This window comes from Helianthus annuus, chromosome 15, assembly GCF_002127325.2.
Source record: "Helianthus annuus cultivar XRQ/B chromosome 15, HanXRQr2.0-SUNRISE, whole genome shotgun sequence".
In the NCBI taxonomy this organism is placed as follows: Eukaryota; Viridiplantae; Streptophyta; class Magnoliopsida; order Asterales; family Asteraceae; genus Helianthus; species Helianthus annuus.
Genome location: NC_035447.2, coordinates 2,692,120 through 2,711,870, shown reverse-complemented (window position 1 = coordinate 2,711,870; position 19,751 = coordinate 2,692,120). Strand labels below are relative to the sequence as shown.

General features: G+C 35.5%; 1 protein-coding gene across 3 annotated transcripts; it reads left to right on the top strand.

Annotated features, from left to right (window-relative positions):
* The first annotated feature begins 9,086 nt into the window (after positions 1–9,086).
* On the top strand, positions 9,087–17,774 carry LOC110909940 (cyclin-L1-1). Of its 3 annotated transcripts, none has more exons than XM_022154659.2 (8): positions 9,087–9,215; positions 12,142–12,311; positions 12,425–12,506; positions 13,187–13,497; positions 13,570–13,843; positions 15,110–15,482; positions 17,234–17,269; positions 17,495–17,774. In XM_022154659.2, the coding sequence occupies exons 2-8, from the start codon at positions 12,160–12,162 to the stop codon at positions 17,563–17,565; spliced, it is 1,299 nt and encodes a 432-aa protein (XP_022010351.1). In that variant the 5' UTR covers positions 9,087–9,215; positions 12,142–12,159; the 3' UTR covers positions 17,566–17,774. The 3 variants fall into 3 exon arrangements, with proteins under 3 accessions (XP_022010351.1, XP_022010352.1, XP_035839973.1); XM_022154660.2 differs by lacking the exon at positions 9,087–9,215 and adding an exon at positions 9,727–9,878; XM_035984080.1 differs by lacking the exon at positions 9,087–9,215 and adding an exon at positions 9,746–9,845 and having other exon boundaries at positions 12,140–12,311.
* Positions 17,775–19,751: the final 1,977 nt, after the last annotated feature.

The following is a 19,751-nucleotide window of genomic DNA, read 5'->3' as shown; positions in this document are numbered from 1 at the left end:
ATAAATAAAAAGGAATTTTAATGAATTTTAGTTAGTTTAAACTAACTTGGTTAGCCAATCCTTTGTAACAATGGACTTAACCTGGTTAAGTCTAACCAGGTCAATAATTACCAAAGGAAACCACTAACTGAGTTAGAAAACTCAGTTAGTTTAGACATCGTTGAATCTTTAGTAAGGAAAAACAAGTGTTTGAATCATATATATACACAAGGTTTCCTTGTAAAATTTGACGTCTCTTTTTTGCTAAAAATATGGGCATTTGGAGATTTGCAATAATTAGTGGTTTGCTAAACAAGGGGGACTCTGGAATGTAATACTATTTTTTGGTAAAATAACTGAATATGGAACTTTGAAATATGTTAGCAAAAAAAGAACAAAAAGGGGGTTTCTCCTGGGTGAGAACCGGCCCCCATTGGAATCGAACTCGCGACCTCGTGCATAACAAACAATCTCTCAACTAGGGGTGTTCAAGATCGGATTATCCGGTTTTCGGATATCCGAAAACCGGATATCCGAAAATTTCGGATAGTGAATATTGATATCCGAATCCGTATCCGAAATTTCGGATATCCGATTTTCGGATATCCGAAATTTCGGATACGGATTCGGATATCCAACCGGATATCCGAATAGGGGTGTTCAAAAAAATCCGGATCCGAAACCGAATCCGAAATATCCGAAAATCCGTATCCGAAATATTCGAAATTTCGGATATCCGAAAATTCGGATATCCGGAAATCGGATAATCCGAATTTTCGGATTCGGATTCGGATACGAATTTCAAAAATTTCGGATAATCCTATTATCCGATATCCGAAAACTAATTATTTTTTTATAAATATATATATAGTGTATGAGCATTATATTTTGTTTGAAGTATTGTAAAAGTTAGTAAAAAAGATGTAAATAATTGTATTCGTGTGAATTTATGATTGTTTTTTGTTTTAAAAGTTGGAAATTTATAAAATCGAATATAAGTTTAGTTTTAATCTATACACGAAACGGATTTTTTGATTTTTTTTTATAAATTCGGATATCCGGTTGGATATCCGAATCCGTATCCAAAATTTCGGATATCCGAAAATCGGATATCCGAAATCGGATATCCGAAATTTTGGATACGGATTCGGATATCAATATTCACTATCCGAAATTTTCGGATATACGGTTTTCGGATATCCGAAAACCGGATATTCCGATCTTGAACACCCCTAGTTGAGAGATTGTTTGTTATGCACGAGGTCGCGAGTTCGATTCCAATGGGGGCCGGTTCTCACCCAGGAGAACCCCCCCTTTTTGTTCTTTTTTTGCTAACATATTTCAAAGTTCCATATTTAGTTATTTTACCAAAAAATAGTATTACATTCCAGAGTCCCCCTTGTTTAGCAAACCACTAATTATTGCAAATCTCCAAATGCCCATATTTTTAGCAAAAAAGAGACGTCAAATTTTACAAGGAAACCTTGTGTATATATATGATTCAAACACTTGTTTTTCCTTACTAAAGATTCAACGAGGTCTAAACTAACTGAGTTTTCTAACTCAGTTAGTGGTTTCCTTTGGTAATTATTGACCTGGTTAGATTTAACCAGGTTAAGTCCATTGTTACAAAGGATTGGCTAACCAAGTTAGTTTAAACTAACTAAAATTCATTAAAATTCCTTTTTATTTATTTACAATACTAATTTATTTAATTAATTAATTGTATACTAATAATAGATAAACTCAATGAACAGTAGATTTGTTTTTTTGATTTTTTTTTATTTTTTATGTGTTATTTAGTGGTTTTTTACATGTGTTATGTGGTTAGGAATGACAATCAAACTCGAACCTGCTAGGTAAACCTGAAACTCGCCACATTTGAGACGGGTTTGGGGTCGGTTAATCGGGTTTGGGACGGGTTTTATTTTTTTCGCGGGTTTGGGATTTAGTGATATACCCGTTTACCCGACCCAATTACCCGATAAAGTGTACCCGTTTTGCCCGATTGTATACCCGATATAATTCCTTTTATATTATTAAATATGTATATATATACGATACATCCATTTTTTACACATATAGGTATTCTATTCCGTATACATTATAGTTATTTGATATATATTTTTATAATGACAATACAAAATGTAACCAGTTAGTAGTTACCAGATAGATACCTAATGAGTTTTGAGATGAGTATACCCAACGAGTAATCTTTTTAAATTAACGGGTTTACCCGAAACCCGCGAGTATACCCGATACTAGATGGGTATTTACCTGCTAGAAACCCGACGAGTTTTGGGACAGGTTTGGGAAAAGCTTATCTAACCGGGTTTGGGTTTGGGATTATCTAAACCCGTCTCATTGCCATACCTATATGTGGTTCTTTTATATATCTTATGTAATTTGCGTTGTTTTTTATCGATGTAATTCATGTACCAGTATTTTTTGATCATATCAAGATTTTTTTTCCTCTATGGGTTGCTTTAACGAGTGTAGGTGACGTAACAAAACAAACCGATACCGATCAAATTCCCGCCGTATTGGTATATTTTTTGTCATATCATGATTTTTTTCCTCTATTGGTTGATATAACGAGTGTCAGTACCATAATTAAATGAACTGATACCCACCCACCGCGCAACGCGCGGATTTAGCAACACTAGTTTATTTAATTATTATAAATACTATATTTAGTTATTAAGGCCATGCTTAGTGGAGAGGTGAAAGAGGGTTATGGGGTGCTATAACCCTCTATAACGTCCAGAACACTGCTCCCTAGGCGTTATGGGGGTGCTATGTAGGGGGTTATGTGACCAGGCGGTATGCTCATCACGGGAAGGGGGGGGGGATATATATCTATATTGAAGGGGGTTATGGGGGTTATCCACTACACACAAAATTGAAAGGGGGTTATGTTGGGGTAAAGGGGGTGGGTGGGGGGGGATGGTTGAGAGATTGTTTGTTATGCACGAGGTCGCGAGTTCGATTCCAAGGGGGGCCGGTTCTTACCCAGGAGAACCCCCCTTTTTGTTCTTTTTTTGCTAACATATTTCAAAGTTCCATATTCAGTTATTTTACCAAAAAATAGTATTACATTCCAGAGTCCCCCTTGTTTAGCAAACCACTAATTATTGCAAATCTCCAAATGCCCATATTTTTAGCAAAAAAGAGACGTCAAATTTTACAAGGAAACCTTGTGTATATATATGATTCAAACACTTGTTTTTCCTTACTAAAGATTCAACGATGTCTAAACTAACTGAGTTTTCTAACTCAGTTAGTGGTTTCCTTTCGTAATTATTGACCTGGTTAGACTTAACCAGGTTAAGTCCATTGTTACAAAGGATTGGCTAACCAAGTTAGTTTAAACTAACTAAAATTCATTAAAATTCCTTTTTATTTATTTACAATACTAATTTATTTAATTAATTAATTTATTTAATTATTATAAATACTATATTTAGTTATTAAGGCCATGCTTAGTGGAGAGGTGAAAGAGGGTTATGGGGTGCTATAACCCTCTATAACATCCAGAACATTGCTCCCTAGGCGTTATGGGGGTGCTATGTAGGGGGTTATGTGACCGGGCGGTATGCTCATCACGGGAAAGGGGGGGGATATATATCTATATTGAAGGGGGTTATGGGGGTTATCCACTACACACAAAATTGAAAGGGGGTTATGTTGGGGTAAAGGGGGTGGGGTGGGGGGGGGGGATGGTTGAGAGTAGGGGTGTTCAAAAAAATCCGGATCCGAAACCGAATCCGAAATATCCGAAAATCCGTATCCGAAATATTCGAAATTTCGGATATCCGAAAATCGGATAATCCGAATTTTCGGATTCGGATTCGGATACGAATTTCAAAAATTTCGGATAATCCGATTATCCGATATCCGAAAACTAATTATTTTTTTATAAATATATATAGTATATGAGCATTATATTTTGTTTGAAGTATTGTAAAAGTTAGTAAAAAAGTAGTAAATAATTGTATTCGTGTGAATTTATGATTGTTTTTTGTTTTAAATGTTGGAAATTTATAAAATCGAATATAAGTTTAGTTTTAATCTATACACGAAACCGATTTTTTGATTTTTTTTTTATAAATTCGGATATCCGGTTGGATATCCGAATCCGTATCCGAAATTTCGGATATCCGAAAATCGGATTTCCGAAATTTCGGATACGGATTCGGATATCAATATTCACTATCCGAAATTTTCGGATATCCGGTTTTCGGATATCCGAAAACCGGATAATCCGATCTTGAACACCCCTAGTTGAGAGATTGTTTGTTATGCACGATAGGGGTGTTCAAAAAAATCCGGATCCGAAACCGAATCCGAAATATCCGAAAATCCGTATCCGAAATATTCGAAATTTCGGATATCCGAAAATTCGGATATCCGGAAATCGGATAATCCGAATTTTCGGATTCGGATTCGGATACGAATTTCAAAAATTTCGGATAATCCGATTATCCGATATCCGAAAACTAATTATTTTTGTATAAATATATATATAGTATATGAGCATTATATTTTGTTTGAAGTATTGTAAAAGTTAGTAAAAAAGATGTAAATAATTGTATTCGTGTGAATTTATGATTGTTTTTTGTTTTAAAAGTTGGAAATTTATAAAATCGAATATAAGTTTAGTTTTAATCTATACACGAAACGGATTTTTTGATTTTTTTTTTATAAATTCGGATATAGGGGTGTTCAAAATCGGATTATCCGGTTTTCGGATATCCGAAAACCGGATATCCGAAAATTTCGGATAGTGAATATTGATATCCGAATCCGTATCCGAAATTTCGGATATCCGATTTTCGGATATCCGAAATTTCGGATAGGGATTCGGATATCCAACCGGATATCCGAATTTATAAAAAAAAAATCAAAAAATCCGTTTCGTGTATAGATTAAAACTAAACTTATATTCGATTTTATAAATTTCCAACATTTAAAACAAAAAACAATCATAAATTCACACGAATACAATTATTTACTACTTTTTTACTAACTTTTACAATACTTCAAACAAAATATAATGCTCATATACTATATATATTTATAAAAAATAATTAGTTTTCGGATATCGGATAATCGGATTATCCGAAATTTTTGAAATTCGTATCCGAATCCGAAAATTCGGATTATCCGATTTTCGGATATCCGAATTTTCGGATATCCGAAATTTCGAATATTTCGGATACGGATTTTCGGATATTTCGGATTCGGTTTCGGATCCGGATTTTTTTGAACACCCCTACTCTCAACCATCCCCCCCCACCCCACCCCCTTTACCCCAACATAACCCCCTTTCAATTTTGTGTGTAGTGGATAACCCCCATAACCCCCTTCAATATAGATATATATCCCCCCCCCCCCCCTTCCCGTGATGAGCATACCGCCCGGTCACATAACCCCCTAAATAGCACCCCCATAACGCCTAGGGAGCAATGTTCTGGACGTTATAGAGGGTTATAGCACCCCATAACCCTCTTTCACCTCTCCACTAAGCATGGCCTTAATAACTAAATATAGAATTTATAATAATTAAATAAATTAATTAATTAAATAAATTAGTATTGTAAATAAATAAAAAGGAATTTTAATGAATTTTAGTTAGTTTAAACTAACTTGGTTAGCCAATCCTTTGTAACAATGGACTTAACCTGGTTAAGTCTAACCAGGTCAATAATTACCAAAGGAAACCACTAACTGAGTTAGAAAACTCAGTTAGTTTAGACATCGTTGAATCTTTAGTAAGGAAAAACAAGTGTTTGAATCATATATATACACAAGGTTTCCTTGTAAAATTTGACGTCTCTTTTTTGCTAAAAATATGGGCATTTGGAGATTTGCAATAATTAGTGGTTTGCTAAACAAGGGGGACTCTGGAATGTAATACTATTTTTTGGTAAAATAACTGAATATGGAACTTTGAAATATGTTAGCAAAAAAAGAACAAAAAGGGGGGTTCTCCTGGGTGAGAACCGGCCCCCCTTGGAATCGAACTCGCGACCTCGTGCATAACAAACAATCTCTCAACCATCCCCCCCACCCCCTTTACCCCAACATAACCCCCTTTCAATTTTGTGTGTAGTGGATAACCCCCATAACCCCCTTCAATATAGATATATATCCCCCCCTTCCCGTGATGAGCATACCGCCTGGTCACATAACCCCCTACATAGCACCCCCATAACGCCTAGGGAGCAGTGTTCTGAACGTTATAGAGGGTTATAGCACCCCATAACCCTCTTTCACCTCTCCACTAAGCATGGCCTTAATAACTAAATATAGTATTTATAATAATTAAATAAACTAGTGTTGCTAAATCCGCGCGTTGCGCGGTGGGTGGGTATCAGTTCGTTTAATTATGGTACTGACACTCGTTATATCAACCAATAGAGGAAAAAAAATCATGATATGACAAAAAATATACCAATACGGCGGGAATTTGATCGGTATCGGTTTGTTTTGTTACGTCACCTACACTCGTTAAAGCAACCCATAGAGGAAAAAAAATCTTGATATGATCAAAAAATACTGGTACATGAATTACATCGATAAAAAACAACGCAAATTACATAAGATATATAAAAGAACCACATATAGGTATGGCAATGAGACGGGTTTAGATAATCCCAAACCCAAACCCGGTTAGATAAGCTTTTCCCAAACCTGTCCCAAAACTCGTCGGGTTTCTAGCAGGTAAATACCCATCTAGTATCGGGTATACTCGCGGGTTTCGGGTAAACCCGTTAATTTAAAAAGATTACTCGTTGGGTATACTCATCTCAAAACCCATTAGGTATCTATCTGGTAACTACTAACCGGTTACATTTTGTATTGTCATTATAAAAATATATATCAAATAACTATAATGTATACGGAATAGAATACCTATATGTGTAAAAAATGGATGTATCGTATATATACATATTTAATAATATAAAAGGAATTATATCGGGTATACAATCGGGCAAAACGGGTACACTTTATCGGGTAATTGGGTCGGGTAAACGGGTATATCACTAAATCCCAAACCCGCGAAAAAAATAAAACCCGTCCCAAACCCGATTAACCGACCCCAAACCCGTCTCAAATGTGGCGAGTTTCAGGTTTACCTAGCAGGTTCGAGTTTGATTGTCATTCCTAACCACATAACACATGTAAAAAACCACTAAATAACACATAAAAAATAAAAAAAAATCAAAAAAACAAATCTACTGTTTATTGAGTTTATCTATTATTAGTATACAATTAATTAATTAAATAAATTAGTATTGTAAATAAATAAAAAGGAATTTTAATGAATTTTAGTTAGTTTAAACTAACTTGGTTAGCCAATCCTTTGTAACAATGGACTTAACCTGGTTAAATCTAACCAGGTCAATAATTACCAAAGGAAACCACTAACTGAGTTAGAAAACTCAGTTAGTTTAGACATCGTTGAATCTTTAGTAAGGAAAAACAAGTGTTTGAATCATATATATACACAAGGTTTCCTTGTAAAATTTGACGTCTCTTTTTTGCTAAAAATATGGGCATTTGGAGATTTGCAATAATTAGTGGTTTGCTAAATAAGGGGGACTCTGGAATGTAATACTATTTTTTGGTAAAATAACTGAATATGGAACTTTGAAATATGTTAGCAAAAAAAGAACAAAAAGGGGGGTTCTCCTGGGTGAGAACCGGCCCCCCTGGAATCGAACTCGCGACCTCGTGCATAACAAACAATCTCTCAACCATCCCCCCCCCACCCCACTTCCTTTACCCCAACATAACCCCCTTTCAATTTTGTGTGTAGTGGATAACCCCCATAACCCCCTTCAATATAGATATATATCCCCCCCCCCCCTTCCCGTGATGAGCATACCGCCTGGTCACATAACCCCCTACATAGCACCCCCATAACGCCTAGGGAGCAGTGTTCTGGACGTTATAGAGGGTTATAGCACCCCATAACCCTCTTTCACCTCTCCACTAAGCATGGCCTTAAGCCATTCTAGCAGCTAACCTATATACACAAAACAATGAGAAGAGCCAGAGAAGACTATCAAGGGCGGATCTATAGGTATCCCAGAGGTTGCTCGTGAGACCCCTCAACTTTCTTGACGGATTGTAAAAGTCATGAATCAACTGGATTCCTAATGATGTAATATTAGCAGTAGGTACAATCATGAGTCAAATTGCAGTGAGTTTGCATAGAACATAACAAACTCTTTCATCACTTTTGTATATTTAAACTCTCTTTTTTTTTTTCACTGATTGGATGTTTAGATTATGAGGCTTCAAAATAACTTGGATTCTGATTAGGCATATCACCAAACAGTTGGCGGTAAATACAAAAACTACTGTATTTTTATAAATTTTAGGAAAAATTACAAGTTTTGTCCATTATCTTTATAACACTTTTCAGGCGGTGTCCTTTTTAACGAATGTTGATAGGCGGTGTCCTTTACTAGGTATTTTGTTGCAAGTTTAGTCCTTTACACCCAACCCAGTTAAAAAACCTTGTTAATTGTTGGGTGTAAAAGACTAAACTTGCAACAAAATACCTAGTTAAAGGACTAAACTTGCAACAAAATACCTAGTAAAGGACACCGCCTGTCAACAATTAACAGAGTTTTTTAACTGGATTTGGTCACTTTTACCACTTTAGTTCAAAACTAAAACCTTTTAAATTTGGGTCCATGTGGTTTCAATTTTGTTGTCATTTTCATCGAAAATCAAAATCAGATCAATTTTTAAGTTAACATCCAGTTTTTTTTTTTTTTGTCTTTTTCCTCTCTTTTAATGAAGGCAAAATGATCTTTAATGTTTTCTTATAACAAATTAAAAAAAATCTGACAATTTTGCCCTTCATTAAAAGGAAGGAAAAAGACAAAAAAAATTGGATGTTAACTGAAAAATCTGACCAACTTTTGATTTTGGATGAAAATGGCAACACAATTAAAACCACAAGAACTCAGATTTAAAAGGTTTAAGTTTTGTACTAAAGTGACCAACGTGAGGGACCATTTTTGCAATTTACTCTAACAAAAATGAACAAAAATGAAGACAAACCGGTCTTTTTTGCGTTTTACTCCGGTTTGAATGATAGTTTGGGGGCTTTTATACCTCATCGCCCATCGTTGCAGCAGATTCGCATCTCAATCCGTCGAACGGTTTCTCCGGCTCCGGCAGTTTTCCTCCTCCGACCACTCAGACAAGCTCTGGTAAACCCTAATTCCCTAAATTCGCTTGCAAACCCTAATTTTGAGTAGTTTTTAGTTTGTTATTGAGGATTTAACGTGCTGTTGGTGAATTTGTAACCCTAAATCTGCTTGTTTGTTTGTTGGCTTTCAAATTCGTATGTTGTTGATAGAATTCAGAGTATGCAATCCGATTCCGATTCCGATTCTTCCAATTTCTAATTATTTTTGTAAACTTGCAGTACCTTTACTTATCCTTGTCCTGTGATTCTACTATATGATGAACAATATGTGATATTTACTGATATTTAGGGCATGTTTGGGTAAGCTTTTCAAATTGACTTATTGGCTTATTGGCAATAAGCACTTTATAGTGTTTGGCAAGTTAAAAAGTGCTTTTACAAATGACTTTTTGACATGAATAAAAAGGAGGTTTTGAAAAGTTATACATATTTGTGACTTCTTGAGCAGATTTTAGCTTTTCAACCAACAAATTACCAATATACCCTTTAATTTTTAACCCCTTATATTATCAGTGCCCTAAACCTTCATATCGTTCCTATCATCGTTCTCTACACACCCCTGTGCTCTACCGTAACAAGCAGCCGCCACCTCCGTCCGGCTCCTTTTCCGGCGCCTCCACCTCCGTCCGGCTCCTTTTCCGGCGGCTCCACCTCCGTCCAGCAGGTATGTTTAATTTGTTTCAAATTGGATCTGTTTGGTGTTCGATTGGATCTGTTCTCTTTGTCGAAGCATGTTAAAGTTGTTAATCGATCTGTTAATTGCATGCTATTTGTTAGTTAAATCGATATATCAATCTGTTTGGTGTTCGATTGGATCTCTTCTCTACACCCCCTGTTCTCTGTAAATGCATAAAGCTGTTAATGGATTTGAAAAAAAAAATGCATCTGTTAATGCATATTTTATGCATCTGTTATGAATCTTAAATTAATTATTTTCGTAATACCATATGAAATCTGTTAATGCATATTTTATGCATCTATTTGAAATTGCATTGTAATGCATCTGTTAATGCATGTTAATGCACATGTTATGTGTTAATGGATCTAGCTTTCAAAAAAAATGCATTTGTTAATGCATATGTTATCTGTTAATGGATTTGTTTGCTTGTTGCTGGATCTGTTTGCTTATTGTTGCATCTGTTATTGTATCCGTATGCAAGTGTAAAAACAAAATTAATGCATGTTTTTGCTGTTTCGTTGCCGTATCGGTTGAAAGAATGTCCATTTTAGTCATTTTACATCAATAAGCTTAGCCAAACACTTTTTAAAAAACAACTTATTGACTTATTGGCTTTTCCCACCCCAAAAGCTAATCCAAACACTTTTTTTAAAAAGTCCTTTTTAAAAAGTCCTTTTCCCAAAAGTCCTTTTCCCAAAAGTCCTTTTGACTCTAATAAGCTTAGCCAAACATGCCCTTAGTTTATGATCCTAGTCTGTATATATTAGCCAAAATACTCTTTGAGGAAACCTTGAAAGATTCCATAACTTAGTATAGCTTTAAGTTACTGATAGGAGTATTGTCCCGAATCACCGGTTCAAATCAAACGGTAACATAAAAGATAGTTCTACGGCTCGTTTGGATACAGATTCACCACCAAACGAAACAGTAGGGCTGCGACGTCTAATCGAAGATGCAGATACACCACTACGGTTAGAGAATCGTGTCTAAGTTCACCACCCAACACGCCACGGTTGAGCTAGCATAGACGAATTAATTAACCCACGAACATGAGATAATTAACACAAGAAAAAAAAAAATCATTCTAAAACTCACTAACTTCTTTCATTAAGATAATACGTTTACATATAGGAAAAGAAAGTTAACTAACACACCACTATGCTACTATTACGGAACATAACTTACAAGAAAAGAAAGAAATAAAAATAAGGATATAGGAAAACATGGGTGAACGTGGGGAATACATGCATGGATGGAATCAACCCATTTGAACGTGAATGGTAGTCCGGTTTGACTCGCTTGAATTATGTTAATGTTGACCCGTTGGTTCAACCCGACCCATATGACTATATCTAACCTGACTGTACCGACATCTTGCGATTCCGGGTCGCAATTGCTATCAGTTACAATAAATACATATAAAAACAATGAATGTAAAGAGATAGATATATGTATACATGGATTGTGACCCGATGTTCATTAAGAGGATACGATACTTCTTTGGCTTGTAAATGTTGTATTTTTATTATATGACTAACCTTACCCGCTCCGAACTGTCAAACCGACCCAATTTTTTTTTATGTCCGGTCCTATGAAAATGGATCATTTAAAATCAGTGAACCCACTGGAAAAAAATCCTGGATCCACCACTGTATGCAACGGATAGGTAGTTTAGGATTCAATTGGAACGTTAGAAATAAGATCATTCTACGGTTCGTTTGTCGTTTGGACTTTGGATACAGAAAACATCACCAGACAAACAGTAGGGCTGCAATGTCGAAACAGGAGATAAGATTCACCATATCTGCTCAGAAATCGGGTTTAAGTTGCATAGATAAATTAATTAACTCATAATCCAATGAGATATCTAACACACAAATTTTTCATCCTCAAACTCACGGCGTTTTCATTTCATTCTGTCCAATAGAACCGAAAGTACAGCAGTTCCGTATGCTATAGGCCACCGCTATAGCACCGCTATAGCGGTATTTAGCGCCGCTAATAGCGGAACCGCTATAGGCCACCGCTATTTGGACCGCTACACACCCTGAGGTCCGCTAACCGCTATAGCACCGCTATTGACTGATTAGGTTTGTTGAAAAGGTTATACAACATATGGAATCTGATGTAGTGTTGATTGCTTAATTTATTGAGTAATGAGTATCAAGCAGTATAATATTTGCATTTTACATCCTGAATTATTTGTTGCCTACTTCTTAATTTGTTATAATGTTGTTCATTGTGATAGGTGTGGTCTCCATCAACTATGATTTACACAGCTATTGATACATTCTATCTAACCGATGAGCAACTTCAGAACACACCTTCTAGAAAAGACGGGATAGATGAAGCCACCGAAACAACACTTCGAATATACGGCTGTGATCTTATCCAAGAAAGCGGCATTTTACTTAAGCTGTATCCTTTTGCCAACCTTTACATTTTTCTTTTGAGTTTCTTGTATTCTTATTACTATTTGTCTCCATGTTAAATAATTGGATTGGAAAAGCCTTTAACTACATACCACACAGACCACAACAAGTAATGGCCACAGGTCAGGTTCTATTTCATCGCTTCTACTGCAAGAAGTCATTTGTTCGTTTCAACGTCAAGGTTTGTTCTTTTTTTTTTGTTTCAACGTATGTAGTCAAGGATTGGGAAAGGCCTTAACTACATACCATTTGGTCGTTTGTTAAGGAAACTATGTGTTCATGAACTGTTTATGAACACTTACCGAACGTGATTTTCTGTTTGTGTTTGTTTGTTAAGGAAATGAACGTTTTTGTGTTCGTTTGTTAATTTTAGGTAGCGAATGCAAACGCACGCTTATGAACACAAACAGGCATAAATTAATGTTCATGAACACATATGAAAACAAACGAACGCAAACAAGCGTTCATGAACAGATTATATATAATACTTACTTATTAGAGATTATATATTTTTATTCATCGGAATTTTGAAGTATTTAGATAAAATATAAAAATAAAAAACACTATTGAACTATCAAACACAAACGAACAATTGAACACGTTACCGAATGTTCATGAACATAAATGAACGAAAGCGGCGTTCAGATGTTCATTTAACTAAATGAACAAAATTTCTTGTTCATGTTCGTTTGTTTATTAAACGAACGAACTTCCCGCCAAACGGTTCACGAACTTTTCGCTGAACATTCGGTTCATTTGCAGCCTCATAGAACCTATTCCAATTCTGCTTACATATATATTTTTGTTCTCTCTTTTTTTTTGTTTATATTTTTATGAGTGGATATCTGTGATTTTTTTCAGAGAATTGCTGCCGGTTGTGTTTTGCTTGCGTCAAAGCTCGAGGAAAACCCTAGGAGAGCAAGGCACATCCTCAACGTCTTTTACAGAATGGAAAGTAGAAGGGAGAATCTACCCATAGAGCACTTAGAGGCCTTTTCCGAGAAATATTCCGAACTAAAGATGGATCTGATCAGATCCGAACGACATTTATTGCGGGAGCTCGGTTTCATCTGCCATGTCGAACATCCTCATAAATTCATATCAAATTATCTCGCCACCCTCGAAACACCCTCAGAGTTGCGACAAGAAGCTTGGAATCTCGCAAACGATAGGTATGAGTTTGTTAAACTCGTCTTTGTTCTTTTATTTAGGAACAAACAATGATGTAATTATGTTTTGGACAGCTTGCGCACAACTTTATGTGTGCGTTTCAAGAGTGCAGTTGTGGCATGCGGAGTTGTATACGCTGCTGCACGCAGATTCCATGTACCCCTGCCTGAAAATCCGCCGTGGTGGAAAGCGTTTGATGCCGATAAAGCAGGTATTGATGAAGTTTGTAGAGTTCTAGCTCACTTATACACTCTACCTAAGGCACAGTATATACCCGTATGCAAACAAAGCGGTTCTTTTACAATGTCCAATCGACCATCTGATTCTCCTTCCCAGCCAATTCCCAAGGTACAATACACACACACACACACACATATATATATATAGGAGAAGGATCCGTTAGGAACCACCCTTTATTGCGAGAACCGCGAGAATCAATGTGAACACAACCAAAAATACTTAAAATAGCTAAAAGGTGGTTCTCGCATGAACCTTACCCTATATATATATATATATATATATATAGGGGAAAGTTCATTGGGGAACACTTAAAAAGTGGGGAACAGCGGGGAACCGGCTCAAACGAACTCCGATTGGACTCATTTCAGCGGCGTTGGAACCGGTTCGTCGAACCCTAACTAAGATCTCTTAACTCTAAACCCTAAATCCTAACTCCTAAACTCTAAACTCTAAAGCTAAAAAATAAGGCTAAAACCTAAGCTAAACCGTAAAATCTAAACTATAAACCCTAAAAGCTAAACCCTAAAGGCTAAACCTAAAGCTAAACCCTATAGCTAAACCCTAAAGCTAAACCCTAAACCCTAAAGCTAAACTCTAAACCCTAAAGCTAAACGTTAAAGCTAAACCCTAAGGCTAAACCCTAAAGCTAAACCCTAAAAGTCAAACCCTAATATATTTAGGGTTTAGGGGTTATGATTTAGGGTTTAGGGTTAAAAGATCCTAGTTAGGGTTCGACTAGACGGTTCCAACGCCGCTGGAATGAGTCCAATCGGAGTTCGTTTGAGTCGGTTCCCCGCTGTTCCCCACTTTTTAAGTGTTCCCCAATGAACCTCACACTATATATATATATATATATATATATATATATAGGGGAGGGTTATCTTGAGAACGCTAAATATTGCGAGAACCGTGAGAACGAATGGAAAAACCAATCAAAACCAATTTTTTTAATACAAACCTCATTGTAATTAAGATACAACATCAGAAAAAGAATTTACAACATCAAATAATTCATTTCTCCTTTCAAAATCACTCTTTTTAAATTTTTTACACATGTGTAAATATAACAGATTTACACATGTGTAAATGGCAAACTTACACGTGTAAATTTTCTTTATTTACGAATTCATGTAAATTTAAACGTGTAAATTAAATTTCTAACATTGTATTCGAATAATAATGATAAGTGTAGAAATTTTTTTTGAATTTGAATTGTTTTTGACCAACTTCTTGCGGTTTTTTCATTTGTTCTCACGGTTCTCACAATATTTAGCGTTCTCATTTGAACCTTCCCCTATATATATATATATATTCTATTTTTTTAATAATATTTTTAGGGTGCATCATGATTCCAGATATTGGTATGTGTTGTAGGACGTTCCATCAAGTGGGCCCCCAACTCTTGATGATGCAGATACGACCAAAGTGTCTCCTGCAGCTGTTAATCCTGACTCCAAAGATGCCTTAAAAGAAGCAGCAATTGGTAAGTTAAAAGATTCAACAAAGAGTGACGATATTCAGAAGATTCCAGTTGAGGAGGCCAAAGATGAAAGCGTTTCAAGAAGTAAGGAGTATGCAACGGATTCCAGCATTGACCGGTCAAAGGATAGGGAACGGGAACGAGAAAGGGAAAGGGATAGACACAAAACGCGTGACCGTGAAAGAGGGAGAGATTATGAAGATGACAGGGACAGAGAAAAAGTCAAAGTTAGAAGACATCGGTCAAAGGACAGAGGAAAGGATTCAGGTTAGTTTGTTGTGCCTTGTTAATACCACATGTTTTTATTGATCATCTGAAAATTGGAAATTGCAAAAGTTTACCTGAACTACTTTATGAGCAATAATTGTGAACATCGACTAAAAATTCCATATATTGTTTAATAGTAAATTAATGATAATGACAATATAGTGGAATCTTGGAGCAAATTTACAGGTGTAAACGAGCCAAGGCGAGCTCAAGCTTGGCTCATGAGAAATTTTCAAGCTCGAGCATGGCGTGCGCTTGACTCGTTTATTATTTATTAGTCATTAGTTATTTAATTATTTTGTTTATGACTTTATGTACATATCTAGCAATTCTATATAGGAGTATTTACAAATATAATTTTATATATATAACATATGTTATTTGGTTATTTTTATCGAATTATTTTCATTATGTTATATATTTATTATATTACATAAAAGTTATTATATTTGATAAAGGCCATGTTTAGGCTCGCTAGCCTAACTAAGCGCTGAATATGATGCTTGGGCGTGTTTCTTAAACAAGTTTATTTTATAAGACCGAGTTCGGGCTTGAGCTTATTTAAGCTTTTAGCAAGCCAATCTTGAGCAGCGAGAACCCATAGGCGATTTTAACATCAACTAATATTAGTGAATCAGAGTGGAGCACGGAGCACGTTAGAAATTATCTCTATATAATTATCTCTATAGTGCCAACATAAGTTGAATAGTGCCAACATGATAACATGAGCTTTGGAGCTTACTAACTTGAGCTTTTTTTTAGTTTAGTATTCTAACATGAGTTTTTTTTTTTTTTTTTTTTTTGCTTTTTTTAGTTTACTTTTTTTAACGAACGAAACGATACCGATACGGAAAAACAGCCAACTTTCGAAAATTTTTAAACTGGCAGATACCCTTTTGGTTATTTTTTTTGACTTCTTTTTCATTTGCTATAACGAGTGCACCGAAACCGAGAGTTCATATCGTTTTCTTTTACGTTTACCTTTGTTATTTACCTTATTGTTTTAGCTTTTCTTATCGTTTTGATGTTCAGAGCCCGAGCTACGACGCAAATAACATTAACACATTTAGAAATCATTTTAATTTTACGAATTTATTTATCGGTTGTCATGGTGTGTGATACGTAGCCAATTTCAATCACGTCTCGGTGCAACGCGTGGGTTACTACAACCCTAGTTTAGATTAAAAACAAACAAAAGGAAAAAATTTAGTCTTTCAGGTCATCCTGAGAAGGAAACTGAAACTATCTGATAAAGACGGGAATTAAGGCCTTAAATACGATAGCAAAATCTATATAAAGTTTTATATTTGATAATGGGTTTGTTATTATATATCAACTTTTAGATTAAAGAGTTAATTACTGTTTTCGTCCCTGTGGTTTGTCAAAAATCACTATTTCAGTCCATTAGTTTAAAAATTGCGATTTCAGTCCCTGTGGTTTCACTTTCATAACCATTTCAGTCCACACCGTAACCATTTCAGTCCCTGTACTTAACAGAATAATGGATTGAAATGGTTACGAAAGTGAAACCACAAGGACTGAAATGGTACGAAAGTGAAAACACAGGGACTGAAATCGCAATTTTTAAACTAATGGATTGAAATAGTGATTTTTGACAAACCACAGGGACGAAAACAGTAATTAACTCTAGATTAAATGATCTAGGAGATTTTTATTCTCAATGCTCATTTAATTTTCTATATGCTGTTTTATGAAGTCTGATGTTTTCTATCCTGATTGTAAATTTGCAGGACATGCAGAAAAGCCGAAGCACCATTCTTCTCGAGGTAATTTGTTGTCGCAATTTTTATTTATTTGTCGCACCTATAGTTTCGAAAAATGATTGAGAGACATAATCGCAACGCTTGAAAGTCAACCTAATCCATTCAAAAGTAACTTAATCTTCGTGTTAGGTTGACTTTCATCATGGTAGGTTGATTTTCAGGCCTCCCAATCAAGTCATTTTTCTATAAGTTTACTTCTACATTTATGATCATACGCTATTATTCCAGATCGAGACTACCATGGCTCTTCTTATTCTTCAAGGGAGAAGGACCGTCACAGGCATCATTCATATGGCTAAAGAAAAAAACGGTGATTAGGATTGTGTCGAACAGGATTGTAATTTTTTTTTACAGAGCACAATGTTGTGGATGATGAGATGTGGCGAGGAGGCGTGTCCGATAGATGTGTTAATTTGGGCTTTATGGACATATGTAACCTGTCTAGTTTGTTTTGGGCATTTTCACAAGAATTTTGTTGGATTGTCTTTAGAAAAAACATTGGACCATTCAGTAACTCCATCCAATTTTTAATTACAATAGTTTGGTTTTCATATCAATTTTGGTCTATTCAGTAACTCCATCCAATTTTTATATTAATTTCTCATGATAACGTTCGTTAGGATCTGCCGGTGGGTATGGTTGGTAAGGGTAATTGGAAAGGGCCAACATCATTTCATTGAAGATGTCGAGCCAGCGCCCCCCCCCCCCCCCAAGCCCGCGGTGGCATAGGTATCGTTACAAAACTTGAGGCCACACCTTGAGGCTAATGAACTGAGGCTTGCACGGCCTCGGGCTGCTGTCGGATGGTGGCATAGTACGTCCACGGGACATACTCTTGGTATTCCCGACCTGCTTCGAGGTCACGTCGGTGCCTCTCTTGATCATGGAGGAGGTGGGCGTTGTTGATAGCAATTTGTTGGGCGGTGCCCACTGTCATCCACCGCCTATCCTCTAAAGCATTTCTTTCAATCCGGAGTCGGTCTTGTTCGTCTTCCCATGCTTTTTGACCTTCCAAATAAAAGCACATGTGCAATGATGTGTCATTATCTCATTGATCCTCAATGGTTCTTATGGTTCTCGCAAGTGGGTATCGTTCTGCCGTGTGAGACTGTGAGTGGAGGTCATATATCTAGGCTTCTTAAGCCCAATAAGTCCATTGGAAACTTAATAATGGATCACATATCTAACTACTTATTTTCCTAGTCCAAAACCACAGATATTTTACTTTTGAGTTTAGGGTTAGCTTATACAAGCCCATCAAAAACATTTAACTACTTCATTCATTTTTTAAATACCCATATATATGATGAAAAAAAACGTATATATTATTACAAACATTTCCGGTCAAGTAGATCTATATATGAAGGGGTGACCGACCATCACTCAGACCATTGTTGATCCAAGCTTTTGAGGAAACCGGAGTATCGAACCTTTAGGCATCAACATTCGGACCAATGTCGGCCTGAACTTATAGAAAACAATGTAGAATATCCTAAATTTAAGATAGAAATGATAGTTTGTTCATATGAGAAATATTATAAAAAACCAACATACTTTTCTCATGAAAGTCCCTCAACAATCTTTTACACGTAAAAAACCAACATGCTTTCTGTTTTGTCTCACAAAAGTCTCTCAACGGTTTTTTGAACATTAAAGTCCATTCACATATTAAATTTGAACAAAATTATAACCATAATGACCGACAAAACTACTGGACACGGCAAAGCACGCAACAAGTCATTTATTTTCGTTAGAACGAATGTATTCATTAGTGAATAGTACTTAAACAACGTCTAATCTCTAAGCATATAAATAATCTCCTCTTAATGGAAGGTGAAAATTCAAAATACTCACATACAATACCGATTTCTCTCCTTGTATCGATTAATCACGTTACTTACCCTCACCTTTGCTCTTTATACAATAAACAATTACAAAAATAAACATGTTTTTGGTGCCGTTTGAGCACTTCTGTTGATGGTTGAGTATTTCAATCCGCGTTCAGTTGGTTTGTTTAAAATATAAACCAGAATTGAATTGATCTGTCTTGATTCGATTTAGCTAATGAACAACCGTAGTTGATGTTCTTGTTGATTGATATATTGACGGAGATTATATCTTTGTGAACGTTATTTGCAAACACATGTTAAACAAGATAAAATTAACTCAAAGAAAGACAAATTGTCACACTCTATTGATGGGGACTTCAAAGTATAGCTTTGTCTATAATATGTCTTTTGTTTTAAATTGACATTTAAAAAAATAAATACTATAATCAAGATAGATATTTACAAGGAATTAAAGAAATTAGCCGTTATTTCTTTACTTCTGTTCATTTATTATTTATTTATGATTTTTATTAAATTGACTTTTGTGCATTTGGAACATTAAGGATTGACCACCGTCTTAAGTTAAGTAATACTTTTAAGTTTCAATAACTAGGGATAATTTATTAATGATTTTTTTTTTCAAACATACATCATAT